At 34.3% G+C, this 23,579-nt stretch overlaps 1 protein-coding gene across 2 annotated transcripts in view; it reads right to left on the bottom strand.

Annotated features, from left to right (window-relative positions):
* ANGPT1 (angiopoietin 1) overlaps positions 1–23,579 on the bottom strand; it is a 286,426-nt gene that overhangs the window by 36,996 nt on the left and 225,851 nt on the right. For both annotated transcript variants that reach the window (XM_066379352.1, XM_066379351.1), the window contains exons 6-7: positions 15,456–15,557; positions 4,291–4,457 (exon numbers count right to left, since the gene is read on the bottom strand). In XM_066379352.1, coding sequence (XP_066235449.1) covers positions 4,291–4,457; positions 15,456–15,557 — 269 coding nt within the window. The remainder of the gene's footprint in view (positions 1–4,290; positions 4,458–15,455; positions 15,558–23,579) is intronic.

Below are 23,579 nucleotides of genomic sequence, written 5' to 3' on the forward strand. Positions count from 1 at the left end.
CTTAAAAGATTTAGAAGATGTGTCCAAAGCTGGGTTTATGCATATAGGTAAAGATATAGCATAAATAAAAGCATGGAAGGTTTAAGGAAATCAGAGGTAATTACTGGGACATAATCATAATAAAGGCATGCCTGGCTGGGTGAGGTTATGGGGAGAGTATGATAGCATTATTCAATAAGTAGGTAGTGCCCCAATCATGAAGAGTTTTAAATGGCAGGCTTTAACTTGTAGATATTTGAACATTGTTGAAATATACAAAGGAGAGCAAGGCCAAGTCAGATTGTTTTTTAGAAAAAACATCCCTCAGTAGTATGGAAGATCTATTTGAGAGTATCAAGACTAGAGGCAGGCAGACAGGCACACTTCATAATAATTTGGGTGTAGATGACGAGGATCTGGATAATACTACCTCTCTAAAGGAAGTATTTAATAATTTCACATTGATTACATGTTATTTCACATGATGTGGTCATCGCAATACTTTTACATTATTGTGGTTTCCTTATTTATATTCTTTTGGGTTTTCTAGATATTATTTTCTATCTGAGAAAATCACTTGAAATTCCCTAAGAGGATAAAAGAAAAATATGCATATTACATATACATTTGTAAGCTTATCTATTCATTCATGACACTTTTTTTAAATGATACTTTTAGTCAATATGTGTCTAGATCATGAGGAAGATTTTTTTTCAAATTAGATTTATACATATGGGTACAGTTATTACAAGAGTTTTTAAAATATACTTTCTGTTAAGATGGGATATTAAAAAATAAAACTCTCCAAGAACTTCTGAATTTAATTTGAAAGAGGAAAAATAAAGGAAGTGTACAAATATCAAACAAAAACATAGCATAAATTCCAGAGTTTTTATTTCAGTTGAGTCTGAGCAGGTCAATTGATCCATAGTCTCAGTATCTACATTTTTAAAATGTGTCTAATAAGAACACCTACATCAAAAAGTCATGGTCAGGATCGAATGAGTAAAGTGCTAAAAATCATTTCATAAATTATAAAACACTAAAGAAATGTCAGTATTAATACTTTTTATTACTTATCTCAGGGAGGCATCCTAATTTGGAGAGTAACAACAGTGAGTGGAGTAAAAGCACAGAAGGGCAAAGCTGGACTTCCGGAGTTCTAACTCGAGGTGACGTGTGATCACTGCCCCGGGGAATCAGTGCTGGGCATGAGTGAGTGCTGATACAGGTGGCGAGGAAAGCCACAAGGGGGTCACGTCCCTTTCCAAGCTTCTGTCTGGTCTTCTTTGAGTGAATAACACTATTGCATAGTATGCTTATTATAACTAAGCTTTCACCAGAACGAGCACTATGTTTTAATGAGTTCTAATTTCCCATTTGATGCCAACATGAATCTTAATATTCAATAGCATGAGAAGGCGATGATTACAGACCTATTTTCTGCTGAGTCTTGCCAGGAAAGAGGGACAGAACCACCAACTTTATTACAGCAGCGTGATAAAGAGGAAACCACACTGAACTAGGTAGGAGTCAAACATCCCATATTTGAGTTTGTCTCCCACCTTGGGCAAAATATTGCATATTTCTGAACCTCAGCTTTCTTTTCATTAAAACCAGAGGTTTGGAATTTACTTAATTTCCTTCTGGATTTATAGTTTTGATTCTCCAGGCTCATAATATTCTCAGAAAAACAAGGGGAATCCAGAGTGTATGCCTCATTCTAGCTGGGAAAACTTACTTCATTTTTTTTACTAAATTGGGATGATATTGGTTAATAAAATAATGTAGGTTCCAAGTATATAATTCTATAATACCATATTTCCCCATGTATAAGACGCACCATTTTTCGAAAAATTTAGCATCTAAAAACAGGGTGCGTTTTATACAGTGGTTGTAGATTTTTTAACTTGCATTTCCGCTTTTTCGCACTTGGTTTTGTGCTCATTGTTGAAGACAGTGATTTGTCATCAGACACAGATGAGGACAAGCTAATAGATGGGAGTTTGACAGTGATGAGGAATTGTGTAAATTTTATGATGAATAAAACTTGAGTTCAATAACTTTATGTAATACATTCTTTTTTTTTCAAATTTCAGGCCCCAAAATTAAGGTGCATCTTATACGTGGGAATGTCTTATACATGGGGAAATACCGTACATCATTGTATATTGCACCTGTGTATTTATTGTCCAAAGTCAAATCTCCTTTCTTCAACATATATATGACCTCTTCTATCCTTTACTGTCTCTATCTCTCCCCCACTCCCCCTTCCCTCTGGTAACCGCCATACTGTTATCTATGCCTATTCATTATTGTTTGTCTTGTTTGTTCATTTGTTGCTTTTAGTGATATATTCCACATGTAAATGAAATCATATGATTCTTGACTTTTTCAATCTTTTGCTAACAGATCTGCACCATATGGGTGAAGATCAGATTCACACAGTACTGAAGAAATAGGAAATGCTCAGTGAGAGCAGGGGACACTCAAACAGGAGCTGAGCACTCTTCCCTCATGCAGATGCAAGAATGACATTCATACCGTACATCCTAACTGCTACTTCAGATGCCCACAGTCCTAAACTGCCAGAAACTCTCTGTCCTCTTAACACAACTCCAGTCTTGCAAGTACATGCATACATGTGTACATAAACACGTGCACTTGTGCACACACATACACATAAGAACTGAGAGACATTTTGGAAAGGAACCAAAGAAAATTCTTCAGGAGCCTAGAAAAAGACTAGACTAATTATTCGCTAGTCCTATTGTCAGGCTGTCTGACGTTCGCCAAGTTTCATATAGTTTCAAGTTTCAGGTCAAAACATTTACATAAGAGTACCCCTGATGTTTTACAGTGGTTTTTCTTGTTATAAAAATCTCAAAATATTGACCTCCTTGGAAACATTTCTTTTTATACTTCACTGCATTTTATAAATGTCTCTTCTTTGGTTTCTTGAGTTGTCATTATGTACACCCTCACTCCCCCCCCATGAGACTCTGAACTCTTTAGATCTATTTCTCATCCTCTGTAAATGTGGTGACATCATCACTGTTTGTTAAGAAAATGATTATTATGTCTCCAAGGATCCATTCCCATACATAACCCATTAAAATAAAATGAGATGTGTTCATGAAAATGTTGTAGATTCAAAGTCCTAAAGAATGGTATGTCTCAAAAAGACAAATAAGCAGCAGAAATAGTCAAAGGAGGAGGGGGCCCACACAAGTTGGGAAAAAAAGCAGAAGGCCCTGGTTGCTTTCATTGCATTCTGCTTGCAACCCTTTAATGCACACAATTGTGTTTCCCTGACTGATGTAGCACAGCCACAATATTGAGAGTTTAAAAAAATCACTGTAAGTTTAATTTACCTATTACAAAACTGAGGCACATACCATTATTAGTGACCTGCTATGTGCCAGGTATTGCATTAATGAGTAGGGATACAAAAGTAACTAAAATATGTTCCAATGTTTAGTGATTTAGGTAATAACAAAGCTCGCCTGGGAGGTCTGGGAAACCAGAGATCACATCACTGACTGCAATGGCTAGTGCAGAGCCGAGTTCCTGGAACACTGAAGTAACAGTGTTTGTGAAATGAATTTACAATACCACATTCCTTGCTTAGCCATTTTTAATGTGGTTTTTTTTTTTCTAGTATATGAGGTGCTCATTGGAAAAAAAATCAGAAATGTTAACAAATAAGTATATAGATTGTCTATTGTTACATCTGCAATAGTGGACTGTATATTGATGCCCATTATTTGTATTTATTTTGGTCTTTTACATTATTTACTAAAAAAATCTAAATTATGCCTCACTTTAATTTCTGTCAATAATTCAAAAACATAAAACTTTATTCCTTTTTATCACCTTCAAAATAATAGGAAAATAATGATTTAAGAAAGGGTAAAAAAAAAACTGATGAGTAGAAAATAAATCTTTTGCTAGAAAGAAGGGGATATTTATTTCAAGCCACCGAGTTTGAGTCAATTCTCTGTCATCAGCTTTATACGTATGACTGCACCGAATCTTTTAACAGTAACAACAACAATAAAATACTGTGCTTGATCTAATTTCCTATCTTCAAAAATTTGAGGCAACATCAAGACAATCTGTGAAAATTGAAATTTCAAGCATTTAAGAAGTCTTTCCAGGATTTTCTGCATCTCATTATCAGAGGCCAAACAATCTGAATTTCAATTTGAAGGATGGCTTTCACTATTTCTTTTTTTCACACTTTCCCAGTAAAACTGTTAAGTGGGCCAGACCCAAGGCCGCAGAGCACTACCGGGAAGGAGGACTCACCTGTAGTTTTGCTTTTCATTTCCTATGTGGAATCTGTCGTATTGTGAATAGGCTTGGTTTCCTTCCCAATCCATTAACTGGATTCTTAGTGTGTACTGCCTCTGACTGGTCATGGCAAAAATGAACTCATTCCCCAGCCAATATTCACCGGAGGGATTTCCAAAACCCTGCGAAAGAAGATAGAGATGCAGTTGTTACTTTAGAGAGAAAGTCTTTTCATGCTCGGTCTTTAACAATGTTCAAATAATAATTAAACATTTTTAAAAGTAAAGGTATTTCTTTCATATTGGCACATATTTTCTTTCAATTACTGACTCAATAATTTTATACTGTGTTTCTCTCCAAAAACGTTTACCTCTAACTCATTAGGATAAAAACCTATATTCTGTGTAGTTTAGATATTTTTGGATTAAATAAATCCGATTATAAGTTTGACAAGTAAACACTTCTTTATCATAGCTTGCTTTTAAAAAGGTTTATAAAATACTAGTTAATGGAATATTTTAACATAATTAAAAATTTTCCAGTAAATTATCAGGGTAGTATCAGACAATTTTTAACAATATTGTTTTTGTTTGTATACTCATTATTATTCAGGAATCAAGTTATGCTCAGATAATAACTTAAACAGATTATTAGACCCTTGACTTCTTTAACTTTAAAATTTTCATATTTTAAAATTTAATTTTTTATTTACGGTTGATACATTTTATCAGTTTCAGGTATATGACATAGTGATTAGAAATTTATGTATCTTATAAAGTGATGCTTCAATAAGTCTAGTACTCATCCAACACCATAATTATTACAGTATTATTGACCATATTTCTTATGCTATACTTTACATCTCCATGATTATTTTTATAACTGGCTATTTGTACTTCTTAACCCCTTTACCTTTTGTGCCCATCTCCCAACCCACCTTCTCATTTGGCTACTATTTTTTGTTCTCTATATCTATGACTTTGTTCTTATTTTGTTTGTTTATTTATGAGAGAAGCAGAGAGACAGAGAGAGACAGAGAGAAAGGAATTTTCAGCTGTTCTGTAAGTGCCCTGACCGGGGATCAAACTGGCAACCTCTGTGCTTCAGGACAACATTCCAACCAACCGAGCTATCTGGCCAAGGCTTGTTCATTTATTCTTTAAAAGTGCAATCACATGGTATTTCTCTTTCTCTGTCTGACTTATTTCAGAAGAATATTTGCCAATGATACATTCAGTAGGGAGATTAATGTCCAAAATATATAAGGAACTCACACAACTTCATACCAAAACTTAACAATCTGATTAAAAAATGAGCAGAAGACCTGAATAGATACTTCTCCAAAGAGGACATACAGATAGCCAACAGACATATGAAAAGACACTCAATATCACTAATTATCAGAGAAATGCAAATTAAAACTACAATGAGATATCACCCCACACCTGTCAGAATGGCTATCATCAATAAATCAACAAACAACAAGTGTTAGAGAGAGTGTGGAAAAAAGGGAATCTTTGTGCACTGTTGATGGGACTGTAAATTGGTAGCAGCCATTATGAAAACAGTGTGAAGTTTCCTTAAAAAATTAAAAATAAAACTACCATATAAACTAGCAGTTTCATTTTTGGATATTTACCCAAAGAAATTCAAAATACTAATTTGAAAAAGACTTATTTACCCCTATATTCATAACATTTTCATTTTTAAATGGCAATTAGAAAACCTGCAAATCCAGGCCTGCAATCCTTCACTGGAATGAATTTGGATTTTGAGGCAGAAGGTTGAATGTAAGAGCTGGCAAGTGAGTCCAGCTAGTCGCTCTGCACCTGAATTTCAATATGGCTCTATTGTTTTCCTTAGAGCAATCCCAGTCATGGTTGTTAAATGTTCAAAATAGTTTCTTTGTGGGGAAAAGAGTTGTCCCCAAACAAAAGCTACCACTTAATATTAGATGTTAGTGATAGGAAAATAAAAAATCCTAAGAAACTGATGGCATTCTAGACTATGTATTTAAACAACTGCCTCAGAAAATATTCCTTGGTAATGCTTGAAGTTCAATGTAATTTTTGATCTACATGTCTGTCTTCTGACCTGACAATGAGCTCACTAAGGAAAGAACTTGCGTGGTATTTGTGAATCCTCAAAGGCTTTGTGGCATAGCACCATATACTGAGCATTCTATATGTTTTATTAAAGTTCAAAAAAAGAAAAAGAAGGAAGAAAGGAAGGAAAGAAGGAAGAAAAAAAGAAGGTAAGAAAGAAAGGAAGGAAAGAAGAAAAATACTATAGCAATTTATAATGACATTGAGAGTAGTAACCTTAAAATGTAATTCCTGTTGCAGATAATTTGGTTGAATTTCACAAAGGTGTTTCTTGGAGTGCCCAACTGAATCATAATCACTGTAGCTCTGGTTCAAAACAAAAATTCCTAGCTCCACACTAAAAATATTTGAGAGCCACCCCATGACTCTGCATCTCAATAAGCTCCCAATCTGTCTTGTGCACATTCACATTTAGAAGACACACCTCCAGCAATAACATGTTACATTTTGTTGTTTCAGAAAAAAACAGATTCTGGTTAATTGCGGTATTCATTAAGAAGAGGTACGAGGGTGATAGTAAAAAAATCACATCAACCCTTATTTTCTCAACACAGATGATAGAATTTGGAAGACTTTTATTTCCTTTCAAATTTAATGTGTATTAACTATACTGCTCACAAAAATCAGGGGATATTTTATTGCTTCATATTCATTTTGAAATATTCCCTAATTTTTGTGAGCAGTATATATAGAATTATAACTACAGTAGAAGTGTTTCTCCTTTAGCTCACTTAACATGTGAATCAGTATTTTCCACTCCTTCTTTAAAATATCAATGTATTGAGTATTTTAAATGTATTTGTGCACTGCTGTTGAATTACTTACCAAAGTCAGTTGTGTTTGGTCTCAAATTTGTTGTGCCAGATCTGTTATTGTAATGATAAGGTTTATAATATTATGTAAATAAATTAAATATTAGTGGGTAAAGTAGGTTTTTTGTTTATTTTAAGTATTTAAGTTTGCCTAATAAAAGCAAATCACTAAAATTTGTTTTTGAATCATGTTGTTACAATAATAAAAGACTAGGAAAAATAAAACATTTGAAGATTTTTTAATTACTTTGAATGTATCTTACTTACTCTAGTTTAAAAAAAATGAAAGCTAGAAATTTGATGTATTTCATTATGGAAAAGTTTATGAAAGAACCACTTATCCAGAATTCCAGGTTTTGGCCCTACATTTAAAAAAAATGAATAAATGAATGCATATTTTTCTATTTAAAGTTAAAACAAAATGTAGTATTATGTGTAGGCACACTTTTAAAATTATTCTCTAATTTAACAGTTTTTGGTGAACTGAACATGCTTTTTCCAAACTGCACTGGCTATATGCTCCCCTGAAGACCAGCTCTCTGTAGTTCAGAGTAAAGACACTGGACCCCTTAAAGTCAGTATGCCAGGGACTCATTTATTTTCTGTTTTTCTGTTCCTAAGATGCACAAGTCACACTTTGCAAAAATTTTACAGTCGCAGGAACTATCAAGGCAATTTAGGATGAGCCAGAAACTCGACACATTCTTGTGGCAGTTGGTACCACATACCAAGGAGAAGAGTGAAGCTGTACCTTCTCCTATGAATAAGCAAAACAGAAAGTTACAGAGGACTGAAGTCAAAGAATTAGCACATTCTCAGTTGCAGGAGCCGCTTGGAAGGAAAAGAAGGCTGCTGGGATTTTTCTTGCATTTCTTCCCAGCTCAGACATGTCAAAATTCTCCCTGTAGTCACTTGACGATTCCCTCTTCTGTGTAGTCAGAAGGGATTCGGCAATTATACTAAATGTGAAAAAGGAGGCTGGGAATGATAAAGTGTTAAATTTTAGGTCACATATTTCCATGCTGTTGAAAGTGTTGCATGGATAAAAACTCTCCAGCTTCCCCAGGAAAACGTGCAGAGATCGCCAGCGAGCCTCAGAAATGGATGAACATTAATGTCATTCCTACAAGCCTCCGTCCCATCTTGGCATGCAGACTTGTACCTCCCTCTAAGTGAGATTAACATCCCTTCCTAAATAGTTTGCTTTTTTTCCCATTGAAAATAGAGCAAGAAGCAAATCAAATGTAAGCAACAAAAATTGTTTTAAGAAGCCAAAATTCTATTTCATGCACCTTCCTGAAAAACTATACCTATGTGCTATAACGTGGGAGCGAAATGTTGGGCTACAGGGAATCAAAAGCGCCTATTAGAGAGATAGTGTAGGGAGGAAACCTTCTACTAGCTAAAAGTGCAGTGGTGCAGAAACAACTGTTTCATCAAAAAGATGAAAAATAAATGAAAGAAGGGGAAATGGGTTCCCACATTAGTAAACTGTCTATTGAATAATTTATCAGGCAGACCATGAATCTGATGCTTAGCAACAAAGGCTTGGCTCTGATTAAATAACTTCTACTCCCTGTCTCTGTTCTAATTTGAAGCCTTTCTGCCACATATTTGCTGTGCACTGTCCAACATTATTTCTGAGCCTCTGTTTCCTTCTGCAAAACATGGATAAAAATGTTTCCATACAGAGTGTTGTGAGAAAGAAATGAGATAATATACCTAAAGCATTAATTTTAGTGTTGATACAGGAGAAGCGCTTAACAAAATTCTATTTGTTGTGGTTGTAGTTAAAGGATATATCACAATAGATATTAATTTTCTGTTTACTTGTTTCTCTCCCATGAGACTGAACAGGTTCCTTTCTATGACAAACAAAACAAAATAATCCAGTCTTGTTTTAGCCTAAAAATTAATTAAGGGGATACTGAAACAGCAATTTAAAAGGCTTCCATATGCTAGGAACTAATGTATTCTCATGACAAGTTGAGTGTTGGCTTATACAAAAGTCGATTATTGAATTTCTTATTCTTAAAGCCAACAGATTGCAGTTGGGGCTAATCTATGACATAAAGCAAGTGTAGATATGTAGACTACTTTCTTTTTCCTACTTCTGCTTCCTAATGCTAAAGAGAAGCTATCTCCTTCAACTTCCCTCTGTTCCTATTGTTTTAATCCCTTTCTCTTTATGTCTCAGAAGTTTTAGCATCTACAAAAGAGGTAATTTTTGAGATCTTAAACATATGGCAATAAATTGATAGTTCTGACAGTTGCTCTCAACCAGAAGTGCATATCAAAAACAGCTGTGTAGCATTTTCTTTTTCTTCTTCTTCTTATTTTTTTTACTATAGATAACTTGGTTTCCCCAAATACTGGTTCTGACTCAGTATGTCTGGTGGTGGATTTAGAAATCTGCACACTTAAAAGTTTCAATGTTGAATCTGCTGTACACCAAAGGTGAAGAATCATACAATCATGGTATGAAACAGCTATTCCGAAGGCAAATTGGAAAGTCTATATTAACCACATCAAATCATCTGAGTAATAAACAGGGAAGAGACAGGTGTAAAAACCTCATCTTTATATTCAAGTCCATATTAGGAGGCATGTCTTGATTATGTATTATGTACTGTCCTTGAAAAAAAATTATATTCATGCCTGAAATACAGAGATTGCTGAAGGACATTAAAATAGGTTTGCACAGTACTAGATACATAACAATTTACCATAGGTCTATATTTTACTCCAAAAAGCTTGTAAAACCCATAAAAATAAAAATAAAAGCTTAAACAAAATTCAGTGCTGATACTGAAAAAACAGCAAGTCCTTAGAGAATTAATAGACAATAATAATAAAATAGAATTTCTTCTTTTCCATAAAGGAAATCTAAGAACGTTATACTGTAGTCTTTCATGAAAACTACTATGTTTAGTTACACCAATCACAATCACATGAAAGATTTTCATGCCACAGTTCAGATTGGTTGTTAATTCTATTTCTCCTTTAGCTCTTTAATAAAAGGCAAAAACGACACTGGAATTTAACCTAAACTCATGCTGACTTAAAATTGTCTTTAAAACATTGGAGATGTTTTCTCTGAACATATGTACCCTGATTTATCAATGTCACCCCATTAAAATTAGTAATAATAATAATAAAATTAAAAATAAAAAAATCAGAAGTTAAAAAACAAACAAACCAACCACATTTTGCTTAAAAACTGCGCATAGAGAAATGACCAACAATGTTCATTAGTTTTTGCCAAAACTTGCAGAAATGTTCAGTTGTGGTTTGTATTTTTCCAAGTTAGTAAAATAATTGTCTTAGATACTTTGTTTTGTCTCATAATCCTCATAGGAAGTGTTGACTTTTTATAGCTGAACACAATTGAAACCAGACACAGCCCATGTATCCTATCGGTTTCATCTCTTTTCATAGAAATAATTAAAGAAAACAGATAAGGGGTCAAGGTGACTGAGCTGTGGCTTCCAAAGGTGCTTTAATTCACAATTTGATTGTGGATCTCCACTAACTGCTGAGACAGCCCAAGAAAGAGCAAAAGAATGATTTCTTACCACATTTTAAATTTCTTATAAATTTTGCTCTTTTTAATGGGAAGATGTTAAAATGCAGTTGAAAATGTGCTCCTAATTTCTTTCCAGAAACAACTCCCGAAAAGTATGGTGCTCAGACTGAAATATTTGTGTTAATAAGAAGCTCAGTTTATGGGGGTAATTGTTTTCAATACAAAGCCAGGTTGTCTCCAGGGCATTAGTCACTACCTTCCATAAAGTTAGGCCACTAGGGTACTATTTGGAACTCCTAGGTTGGTTGGGCTTTATGTGCAAAAGTACTGCTGATAAGTGTTATGGAGGCCACTAAATAGTATCCTCATGGCTCAAAGGAGTTAATATAGTTCCCTAAGTGCCTCATTAAAAGGGCCCACTCCAGACTTCCCTCTCAGCAAACATCTTTACAAATCCATAAACCAGATTTTGCAGAATCTCCTCATAAGGAAGTTTAAGTTAAAACAAAGCTCAGGTAGAAGACTTTTGTAGGCTTAAAGCCAATGTTAAGACTCAGATAGTAGCAAATGTTGAGAGGTTTAAAAATAATAATCATAATATACCATATATATCTGTAATTATGTGTTGATAACTTTAACATATTTTTTCCTGCAAACCTTATGAGGCAAGAGGCAGCCCTTAGGTATCAGCCAGTATGAAGTGAAGGAGAGAGGAGAGGCACAAAAAAAAAAGAGAGATGAAACTATTCCTATACCCGGTGCTGGAGAAAGAAGGGAAGAGTTTTAGGTAATATGATAGTAGATTAGTGAAGACTGAGGAGGAAGTGGTGCATGCCAAGAAGTTCTTGTTTTCCTTAAGGATACACACACCCCGGCAGCCAGTGCTTCTGGTGCAGGGAGCAGAGGTGGTGTGACTGATCAGAGTTAGCACAGGAGTCTACATCCATTCTTTGTGGAATCCTGTTATTTTTTGTCTTTAGGTGAAAGAAAAGCTCTGGAGGAGACAACTGAGACACTTTCTGCCATGTGTTTTGGTGAAAGTTAACCAAGTTGTAACATATGATGAATTCTTTTAATTAAAACATAAAGGCCCTGGCCAGGTGGCTCAGTGGATAAAGTGTTGTCCTGGCATGTCAAAGTTGCATGTCTAATCCCTGGTCCGTGCAGGTAGGAAAAGCAATTGATGGATTGTACAACTAAATTAGAACGAGTTGATGCTTCTCTCTAACTCTCTCTTTCTGTCCCCTATCAATGGAAATTTTTTGAAAAATCCAAAAAAGTTGTTAGATTCATTTTTGCCAAGTTTTTCAGAATTTTGGAGCTTATCTCATTTTCTGATCAGGCAGAATTGACACTAAGCTGATAAACTGTTCTAGTTTGAATAAAACAACAGTCTTTCTATTTTAAAAAAGGAGAAGGCTGGCCTGACCTGTGGTGGCGCAGTGGGTAAAGCGTCGACCTGGAAATGCTGAGGTCGCCGGTTCGAAACCCTGGGCTTGCCTGGTCAAGGCACATATGGGAGTTGATGCTTCCAGCTCCTCCCCTGTCTCTCTCTCCTCTCTCTCTCTGTCTCTGTCTCTGTCTCTCTCTCCTTCTCTCTCTCCTCTCTAAAATGAATAAATAAAATTAAAAAAAAATAAAAATAAAAAAAATAAAAAAAATAAAAAAAAAAAATAAAAAAGGAGAAGGGAAACTTCATAAAAGCTATGATTAAAAAATAATTTTATTCTCATTCCAATAATGATAAACTACATAATATACAATGTCATATATAGGTAAATACTTAATAAGACATAAATCAGTACCTCAGTTCATATGTCAGTCTCTCTTAGTTAATGTGACTAGTTTGTCAAAGCAGCAGATGCCTACAGCTAATAATTCACTATTTTAGAAATACACTATGATGGCAACTGTATATTCATTTTTCTATTACCATTAATATTTATTATAATTTATTTTAGATTTCCCTAAATCTAAATCTATATTCTGATTCTCAGATAACTTCTTCACATCTCATTTTAGTTGTAAAACTAATCATGAGTTCAAGTGGTTCACAAAATACTATTTTTGGCAGAGTTAAGCAAAAATTTTGTAGTCTTTGGCTAATAATAATAACTACTGTTAACTGAACATTCAGTATGCCAAGTGCTTTACTTATATCTAATTTTTACAACATCCCTGCAAGGCAGGTGAGGTATTATCATTACTGTCCTTTGAAAAAAAATTTTTTAATTAAATTTATTGGGGTAACACTGGTTAATAAAATTATATAGGTTTCAGGTATACATTTCTGTAATGCATCGTCTGTATACTGCTTTATGTGCTCACCACCCCAACTCTCTTTTCATTACCATTTAGCTCCTCTTCTACCTCCCCACCCCCTTTCCCTCTTGTAATCCCCACACTGTTGTCTGTGTCTATGAGTTTTTTTCTTTGTTTAATCCCTTCATCTTTTTCACTAATCCTCCAACCCTCTTCCCCTCTGACAGTGAGAACGTTAGGTAAATGATTTGCCAGAAATCACTTCATTTGTAAATGACAGAAGACTAGAACTCTTAGTAAAGGAAGGTCCTCTTTCAGAATTTAGGTTCCTCCTCACCCTCCCTGCCCAGTATAAGTTCTTAGACTCACATGGGCAGAAAAAGACTTTAGAATCAAATCAACATTCCAATTCTCCATGACAATCCTAAAGCATGGTGATTTACCTCCACTGTGGTGTTTCCACTGAGGAGGGGTCTCACCACATACTAGGCAGTCCATTCATATTGGAAAGAACCATTAGGGAGTTTTGTTCATACTTAGTCAGATTTTGCCTCTCTGTAATGTTCTTCTATTTGCATGGAGATTCTTTCTTTAGAACAACGTTAAATTGCAGATTCTAATTCAGGATGTCTGGGGTGGATTTTCAGATTCTGCATTTCTAATAACTTCCAGACAAGGCTAGTGCTGCTGATTCCCAACCAGAGTTTGAGTAGTAGACTCCAGTTTCACACACCCCTATTCAATCAATTAAAACAACTCTCAGAAAGATTTATACCTAATTCTTTTCTCTCCAGGTTAGATACTCAGCTATTCACATGCTTTAAATATGGTTGCAAGATTCTGTCCATCCTGCTTGTACCCTCCAGGCTAAGGTTCCTTAGAATCCTCCAGTTCTAAGGAAAACCTCAGAACTGAGAGCATATTCTTGATGTAACCAGACTGTGGCACACAGCAATAAGTTTTGCATTTGCAACTAAAAATTATTATAAATGTAGACTGTGTACAGATCTTTATTTTTTAGTAGCCAGCCACATAAAATGAGCTTATAGCCACATAAGTCTCTCCATCATTCACAAATTAGGTTAAGCTAGTCTTTGCATCTTAAGTAGTATACTAGATACTAATATCTAAGCTAGTAACCTTTCTATCTTGAGTTTATTGCTTATTGAAGACTTCAAGATTCCAACTTTTTATAATTACAAATTTTATTAACCTACATTCAGAGTGTTCAATGAGAATATGATAAAAATGCTGTAGACACACAGACACCACTTGAGACTTCACTTGATTAAAAACCTTTTTTTATTGTCATTCAGCCAACTATAAACCTACTGATGAATGAACTGTGATGTCAACCGAACACAATTTTTACATATTGTTTATAAGACAGAACTTAGGCTGGTAGAGCACTTCTCTTCATCTTCTTTCTGAGAGACGAATTTGTAAAAAAAAAAAAGGTCAAGAGAAGAATTATCCAGAAGACATAGATGTAAAAAATATGAGAATTAGTCCATAAATGAAAATCCCTTTCCAGTACTGTGCCTTGACATTCTGTCAACAGATTTTAATACTTAATATTGGAGGCACTGGGTATGTGATTATTGGATTATGAATTATTTCAACAATTTACTATATTTTCTTTAAAAAGTTCACCTCCAAGCTTGTTAATTTCCTTCTGAAAATGGAGATAGTAGTAGCTACAATTAGCTATAAATTTGATATAAAAAATTAGATAAGCATTTATGCATAGCACGGGCACATGTTAAGCATCGAAAAGGTTAGCTATGAACATAGTGATGATGTCTGCTGTTTTTTGGAGACCCCAATGAATGATGCCTCACAGTTCACACCTTTGTATACTCCTGTCACCTTGAATCTGGACTAGCCCTGTCATCAACCTGAACAAAACAAACAAAAAGCTATTTATGCATCTAATAAACTTTAGAAAGACCTAGAAGTTTCTATTTTTGGGCTTGAAGGAATGTCAACTGCCAAATAGGACATCTGATGACCCTGAACCACCATATTTGGAGAGAAGTCCAGCCCAGCCACATGGAGGAGCTCTTACTCAATAGCCAACAACTTGTGAGCCATGTGGGCAAGGCCATGGGTAGTAGTTGTTCTGCTCCACAACACATAGCCCTGCACAACTCCCTTGTCTTGTCCCATGTACTTAGCCTGGCTCTGAGTTCTAGCTTCCCCTGCCCCCATTCAACAAGAAAAAAAGTCCAGGCAATACATAACAGTTCACCCAAGAATTTCAGTAACACATTTTTCTTTCTAATGAGCACATGGAAATAACTTACTGAAAATGATTTATGAATGTCTTGTATTTAATGAAAATAATGTCACTAATTTATCATTTTATTTTTAAAATAATTGAAAACCACCTAAAAATACAAGAGTTTTTTACATAGCGTGGTGAAGATAAACTTATGATAAAACATCAAAAATGACTAAATTCTTCCATCTTACCATTTTATATTCCTTCCAACCTCTTTGGAAATCCACACTTCCATCTTCACGATGTTGTATTACAGTCCAACCTCCCCCATTAAGATCCATATTGCAAAATACCTGACAGAAAAGGGAAAAATAAAGTCAAGTAAAAAACTATGTTTGTTTTAAAGAAAGTTATATCAGATATGTTTTAAAATAGAAATAGGTCTATAGATAAAAAGAATAAAAATTGCTATGTTGAAAAATGTTTAGACATATTATTGGTTATTCTTCTTATATTTGAGTTATTTCTGATTAACTTTTTTAAAAAAAATCTTTGTTTTAAATGGTAATAGATATTTGTGTATGTTCAATTTTTAAAAATGCTACTAAAGTTTTCAAAGTAAAGATCATTGATTTTTAAATTTTAGGTAATTAAAATGGAAATATAATAATTAAAGTTTTAGAAAAACAGTCTAAAAATCATTTAGCTATTAATATTTCATTGCATATTAACTTCTATACACTTACCTGCTACACTAATTATTCTTGATAGTTCAGTATTACATTAGAGGCAAAATTTTGTCCTTGGCATATGGAAAAACTTTATTTGCATGATTTTTGTCTTGAACAATTAGAGGAGAACATGACATCCTGTATTTCTTCTGACTGCAACAAGCATTTCTTTCCCATGTGGACAAGTTATCCAAATCTTGAAAGACTTATGCTTATTTCAATTATTCTATATACTTTAGTATTTATTGAGAAATTGACCCATTTCCCTCAGAGTCCACCCAAGGAAAGAAACATATCTATAATGGGATTATCTTTGGAAACAATCATTGTAATTTGTGCAGCATGAACGTGGTATTTTTTATCAAGGGCCCAGCTATGGGGAACTCCATTGCCCTAGCAATTGACTACTAAAGCATTTGAAGGCTGGCTAACGGTGTAGATGTGATGTAATAGCAGTATGCAGGCTGTGTGGGCACAGAGCTACATTCTGATTAAATGAAAAAACTTGAAGTGTTCTCCCAAAGGCATTAAATTTGGGGCCCAAATACATAAAGAGTAGAAAAACGATGAAAAGAACTGTAATTCAAAGGACAAGTTATCCATGTACTTCCTCAGAGTAAAGGGAACTAAAAGCTATGCCTATTTGTGAGCATATAAATAAGTAAACTGTTCTCTTGAGGGCTGGCTGCCTCTCTAATTTGACAACAACCACTCATCTGTATGTCTTCATACTCCCTAGGAACTGACTCACCTCCAAAATTGTATATAAATATGAAGTTTCCCTCCCTGCCTCCCCATCAACTAATCCCTTAACCTTTCTGTACCTGCTCATTGTCCTCAACATAACCCCTAGCTAGTCTTTTGTTCTCCTTAATTTTAACTAATTCACTCAATTATTTTTCACTCAACAAGCATTTTTGGCATCAATTCTGTGTTACAACTGGAGATATTAATGATAAATAAAATATGGATCATGTTCTGAAAAATGCCTAAAAGTTTCAAGTGACAACTTCTGTGATTAAAAAGATGCAGGAGTCCACAATTTTCAACTCCTGTAACCTGAAGAATGATGAAGACAGTGATCTAAATGAGAAATTGAAAGAAGAGAACTAGCATTTGAGAAAAGGAAATGATCATGGTTTGGGACATGTAGAGTACGAAGTAGCATAGTCAACCAAAAGGGAGAGTTTATTGATCAGTTAGAGATGATCTCCTAAAGGCAGACCATGGATAGAATGGGGATAAGGGAATAAGAAAGGAATGGCCATTAACAATGGCATGCTTGCTTGTTAAGTGCCAGGTAATTTAAATTCTTCACTTGTATTTTCTAATTCATCTCACAACAATCCTAAGATATGATTATTATCCCCATTTACAGAAGAAAAAAAACTGAGGCTTAGAGGACTTCAATAACTTATCAATGGTTATAATAAATAACAAGTACTTGATCCAAGATTTGAATCCCAGGTCTACCTAATTCAAAATGGCATTGGGAGTAATATGCTTGAAGTAGTATTTGATAGTTTAAAGATGGACTACCTAAAGATGAAAAGAATATAGTGGGAAGAGAAGTGTGTACAGGGGAGGGAGGAGGATACAAGAATGAGCTTTGTAAAGCAACTGATGGAGATAAAATACATCAATAACCTTTAAGAGGGCAGGGACTTTGTTTTATTTGTTAATGTTCCCAGTGCCTAGAGCAATGCCTAGCCTATATTTAGTACTAGGTACTAAATGAATATTTCCTGAATAAATAGAGAAGTAAGAAGTAAAGTTAAAAAAAGAAAATCTTGATTAATATAACATAATATAAAGATGAATTTTGAATTGGGGAGGTGATCAGCTTAATCAAATATTCTAGAGAAGTCAAGACAAATAAAGATTAAGAAAACACACATTCAACTTAAAATGAAGGAGCCATTAGTGACCTTGATGAGAGAGTAAAGGATTTCTGTGAAAAAAAAAATCCAGATGACACAGTTTAAAGAGGACACAAGTGGTGACTCAAGACAAGAGGCCAAGGTGAAACTTTACTGGTGAGACTTTAGAGTAAGTGAAAATCTTAAGAAAACATTTTGCTAGGAGAAACTGATGTCACCCATTTTTAAATTAAATCTTACCCTACATTGACTGGTTAATCCAGATTTTTTTTCCAGGTTTTTATATTCTAATGGACATTGATTGCCTAAAATTTTGCCAAACTGTGTTTGCAAACCTATAAAGTCCACTGACATACTAGAGGAAAGAAATAACTGCCTTTATAAATATAGAGTGTATAGAGAAAACTATTCCTTACAGTTTTTGTTACTATTATCTATGCTATTAAACTTCTGTGCAAAGTTTTAAAATCACTCACAAAGTTTAGAAAAACTTTCCTTTTGAATAAAGGTATCCAGTGACCTGAAAATATTAAGATTTTTTTTTTTTGTGACAGAGAAAGAGATAGACAGAGAGAGGGACAGATAGGGACAGACAGAGACACAAAGGGAGAGAGATGAGAAGCATCAACTCTTTGTTGTGGCACTTTAGTTGTTCATTAATTGCTTTCTCATATGTGCCTTGACCAGGGGGCTACAGCAGAGCAACTGACCCCTTGCTCAAGCCAGCAACCTTGGGCTCAAGCTGGTGAGCCTTGCTCAAACCAGATGAGTCTGTGCTCAAGCTGGTGATCTCGGGGTTTCGAACCTGGGTCCTCTGCTTCCCAGTCCACTGCTCTATCCACTGTGCCATCGCCTGGTCAGGAAAAAATGTTAAGATGTTTTGAGAGCCCTTTTCAGATAAAAAGCCAGATAAAGAGCTACAAAGTAGATAGAAATTACCTAGAAATATTACTGTGTTGGAAGCTGAGGTGCAGTGAAATTAACAGGTTGAACATATACTCCACAATAATTAAGGCTCAATAATAACAGAAATAATAGCTGCTATTGTGGAATATCGGCATTATAGAACTAAATGGTTAGGGACATAGACTTGGCATAGGGACACTGGTTAGGGGTATCGACCTGGATGCTATATCACCTGTGTTCAAATCTCACCTCTGCCTTCTTCTCTATCTCTTAGATCTTTTGCAAGGGATAAATGAGTCATTGCATATAGGGTTTCTAGAATAGTGTTTGGCACATATTAGTGTTTGTCACTACTTCTATCTCTTAGATGTATGTAACATATATGAGATAATATGTATATAGTTGTATACATACAAATATATAATATGTATTTATGTTATGCATATATCATATAGTATAGTTTATTATAATATATACTTGCATGTAATTTCTAACATTATAAATATTATGGAATGTGCAATGTCAAAATATGTTAACATTCAATAAAACATCCTTATAATTATGATTCCCAGCTCTTGTTAATAATACTTGCATTACTAATCTTTGCAGATGTTCCTTTTTATTATTATATATATATTTTAAAAGTTCACTCTAGAAGAAAAACTTTTTTCTAGTCAGAACAAAAATAAAAAGACTATGCTTAACAGATGAAGGAAATTCAGAAAAAAGGTGGTTGGTTTCAAAAGATTTGAGACATGAAAAGACTAGAAAAGTTCATTTGCCAATAGTGTGTGGTCTATGCTATCTTTCCGTAGACAAGGGCTGCGCTACATTTACAATGCGGGTTGCATTTATTGATCATATGACTTGGGCTTAACTCTATCCAAGGAAAGATTGAACTGGCTCCTATCCCAGGCAAGGTCAAAGCTTTCAAGCATTAAATAGCTTTTAACATAATATGGAGATTTAAACCCAAACAAAAAGGGGAAATTTGATTCACATAGTTCTTATGTTTTTATGCTCCATACAAGTTGGAATGATTAGGCTTATGGATGTTAATTAATTTCCCGTAACCTTACACAAAAAAATGCTCAAAACTTTTGTTATAGTCCTTTTCTAAGAATTAGGAAAATTATGAAATCAGAAACAAATTAATAATATATACAATAAGCAGAGTTATGATTTAATTGATTTCTTTTTATCAAACTATCCACTGCACCACTGCTTGGTCAGATTTTTTTTTTATAAAACTAAGCTAGCTATAGGGCTTTTGGTTTTAGAAATTTATGAAATGAAAAAGAAATATTTCCTACTACTATGCATTGAAGGGAATTCAGAGAGAAAAATAACCACAAGCTATAAATAAAAGTAAAAAAGAAATATATAAATAATCTAATTCTCATTTTCCATCTACTTGAAAAATTAGTCCTAGAAAATGGCCTTTGGCTTCCACATTACATTTGAAAAGATAACACTTTTTTAAATTTTGCAGACATTTTTTCTTGGCAGGGAATATTGGCAGTCAAAACAGCAACTGCATAAGAATTCGGTGCAATTGCAATGCTCACTCTGACTAAAGGATGAATAACTCCTATTAATAGTTTTCATCAACTGCCTAAATTGGCTAATTTTATTCATTGGTCCATATCTTATATTACATTTATTTGAACTTTTTGTTTTCTTTTGTTTTTATATAGGCTTGCCTTGAGTTTCTTAACCTTGCTAGAACTTCTGCAAGCATTAAAATGTGCAAAGCTTTTGCTAAACATATCTAAAAGTATCACTACTCTTTATATCTACAAAGTACACTCTACTTGGAATGGTGAAGGTCTTAAAGAAGAATTTTCTAAGTACTTTTTGTAGGATTGAGTGAATATCAATAACTCATCAAAATGAAAGAATAAGATAGGTTACAGGGGGAAAAGGAGGGAGGTGGCTTATAATCCAGCATAAATCAATTTTACATAATTTTCTAATAATAAACTCTTTCCAAGTTACTCACTTAGGTTCATGTTAAAAAATTATGAATGGTGAAACTCTATTATATAAGTAATTATTGTACTTCATCGCTGTTAGAATGCCACAGTCTGGAATTGATTCCTTTGTTACAAAGCCTGTGTTCAATATTTACTAACTATGTGATTTGGGCAAGTTATTTTTTTTTAATAGAGATAATGGGAGCACTTAATTATAGAGTTTTTGAAGAGTAAATAAGTGATTATATATATACATATATATAAAGATATATATATAAATAAAATACTTAGAATAGGATCTGGCAAATGGTAAATGATTAATACATTTGAACTGTTATATTTATCAGCTCCTAATTATATTGGAGAAATTCACATAATATTTGTTTTTATGAATGGCAAGCTATGTGAATGTAAGAATGAATTCAAAACAATTTCCTTACTACAAAAAATGCAGATAAATCACTCTAAAGTATTCATCCCCACAAGAGAACAATATTACGATTTGTGAGAGGATTCATGATCATAAAGGAGAACAAATAAAACAAAGGAATGCACATCTAAGTCAAGAAGAAATCCAAAGTCTTTCCCCCTCCTGCTCAGTTCTCTCCCCCTCTCACCATATGCTGCTATTGTTTCCAATAAAACTAAATCTAATAACAGTCTTGACCAGATGATGAGTCAATGGTCATGGGGTCATTTCTACAGTGATGAAATGTGCCTGTTACAGGCCTGTACTAATTCCACTGCTAATCTGCTCGGGCTACTATGTTTTCCTAGGCCCAAATCTTAGAAGTTTAATCCAGCATATATTTGATATTTAATATTTAAATTAAATTTTAATATTTAATATTTCAGATTTTGTTTATTCAAGAACCCTAAAGCTCTATAATATGCAAAATTCATCACTTTTAAGAGGTGTAAGTTTACATCATGCTATCCTGGTGAAACCAATATAGGAATCAGCCACTGAACTAGTGAATTTGATTCTCCAATCCCCTCCTTTATATAAATATGAAAAGCGCATTTATTCAAGTTTATGAGTTATTATTCAAGTTTTTGAACCATTCAAGATAATGAGTTAAGATCAACCATTTTTCTTCCACCCTAAAAGGAGTGTGGTCTGTAAATAGCCCGTGCATCATTTGCATTTCAAAACATTTTGAACTACATAGAATACAGTTGTGATTATATATGTATTAAAGTTCATGGAATGATCAAAACTATACTTGTAATGTCTGTGCCAAGGCCACATGGTAGTACTGAAAATGGAGTGAAGTAAATTCTAAAAGTGTGAATGTCAATCTAAAAACTTTAAAAATTATTTTATTTTTACATTCATATATATCATAGAATCATTAGGAATCTAAAAGGAGGGTTACTTAATATTGTTCATTATCTTTATTGTTATAATTGAAGTTCTGTTATAGAGGAGGTGACAATAATTTAAGGGTTCTTCCAGCTCTGGGCAATGCTATGGGTAAATTACAGAGAGCACTTATGTAAGCTCCACTGCTCTACCCTGGACAATCTCTGACTCCTTCACATGCTCTGTGTCTGGTGTGGGAGTGTGCGCAGTGTTTACATGCCTGTGTGTGTGTATGAACTGAATTTAAGCATTGTATGATTTTAAGATATCAGCAGGCAGAATAGAAAGACTTCACTGGATTTAAAAGGTTCTTCTTATAAGTCACCCTTTTCTATTTACTTTAAACTTGCCATTGTAACTTCACAGATTTTTTTTTAATCAAGCCATGGAGCACTTAATTCAGTGAAATCACCACTGAAGCCCCAGTGAAAAACAGGTGAAACCGAACTTCTCTGGTTGGTGGCCCAGGTAGCAGTGGACAGACCTCTACCTGCCACCTCTTCCCCCTTGGGCTTTCCCTCCTGCCCCTTGTTATAGAACTACATGCAAGGTCTCTTTTTAAGGTTAAATTTTGTCCCAGCAAAGGAAAAAAAAAACAGTGAGCTAATGTAAACCACCAATCCTTACTGAAATCAGGAGACAGAGGACACGGGTAGAAACTCTCACTCTTGCCCATTTTGTGACATCTCACAAACTGTTCTCTAAAATTTAATTCCTTCACCAATCAAAGGAGCCTAACACGCAGGAAGACTAAATAAGTTAGGCTTGCTTATACTACACTACATAGAAGGGTGAATATTATCATCATCAGGTCATTTATTCATTCATTAATTCTAGCACATATTTATTTAGAATCTATGATGCGCCAGACACTATGCTGGGTCTCAGGAAATCAAAGATAAAAAGATGCGTACTGTGGAATACTACTTGGCTGTGGGAAGAAGGAAATCTTGCCATTTTCAAGAACGTGGATGAACCTTGAGGGCATTATGCTAATTGAAATAAGTCAGACAGAGAAAGACAAATATCTTATGATTTCACTTATTTGTGGAATCTAAAAAGTGAAACAAATGAACAAACAAAACTCACAGATAGAGAAAAAGATTGGTTATCAGAAGGGGGTTGCGGGATGGGCAAAATGGGTGGAGCTGTCAACTGTACGGTAATGGATGTTGAGCAGACAAGTGGTGATAACTGCATACCGTATAAAAATATTAAATTACTACATTATATATCTGGAACTAATATAATATTATTTATAAATTTTACTGCAATTATAAAAGGAAAATAAGAGATAGAAAAGGTACATTTCTCGGGCTTGTAGAATTCTGGTATGAGGGGAGCAGGGAAGGCCTTCCAGGAGCATTTGAACAGTACCCAGAGAAAAGAGGGACCCTTCTGGTAGTTCAGGGGACAAACGGAGGAGAGAGTTCCATCCTTTGATGAAGCATTTTAAGGGCTAACACTTTGTGCAGCTCTCCTCAAGGCTCTCCAAAAACGTTGCTTCAAACAGTCT

Source organism: Saccopteryx leptura, chromosome 3 (genome assembly GCF_036850995.1).
Source record: "Saccopteryx leptura isolate mSacLep1 chromosome 3, mSacLep1_pri_phased_curated, whole genome shotgun sequence".
Classification (NCBI taxonomy): Eukaryota; Metazoa; Chordata; class Mammalia; order Chiroptera; family Emballonuridae; genus Saccopteryx; species Saccopteryx leptura.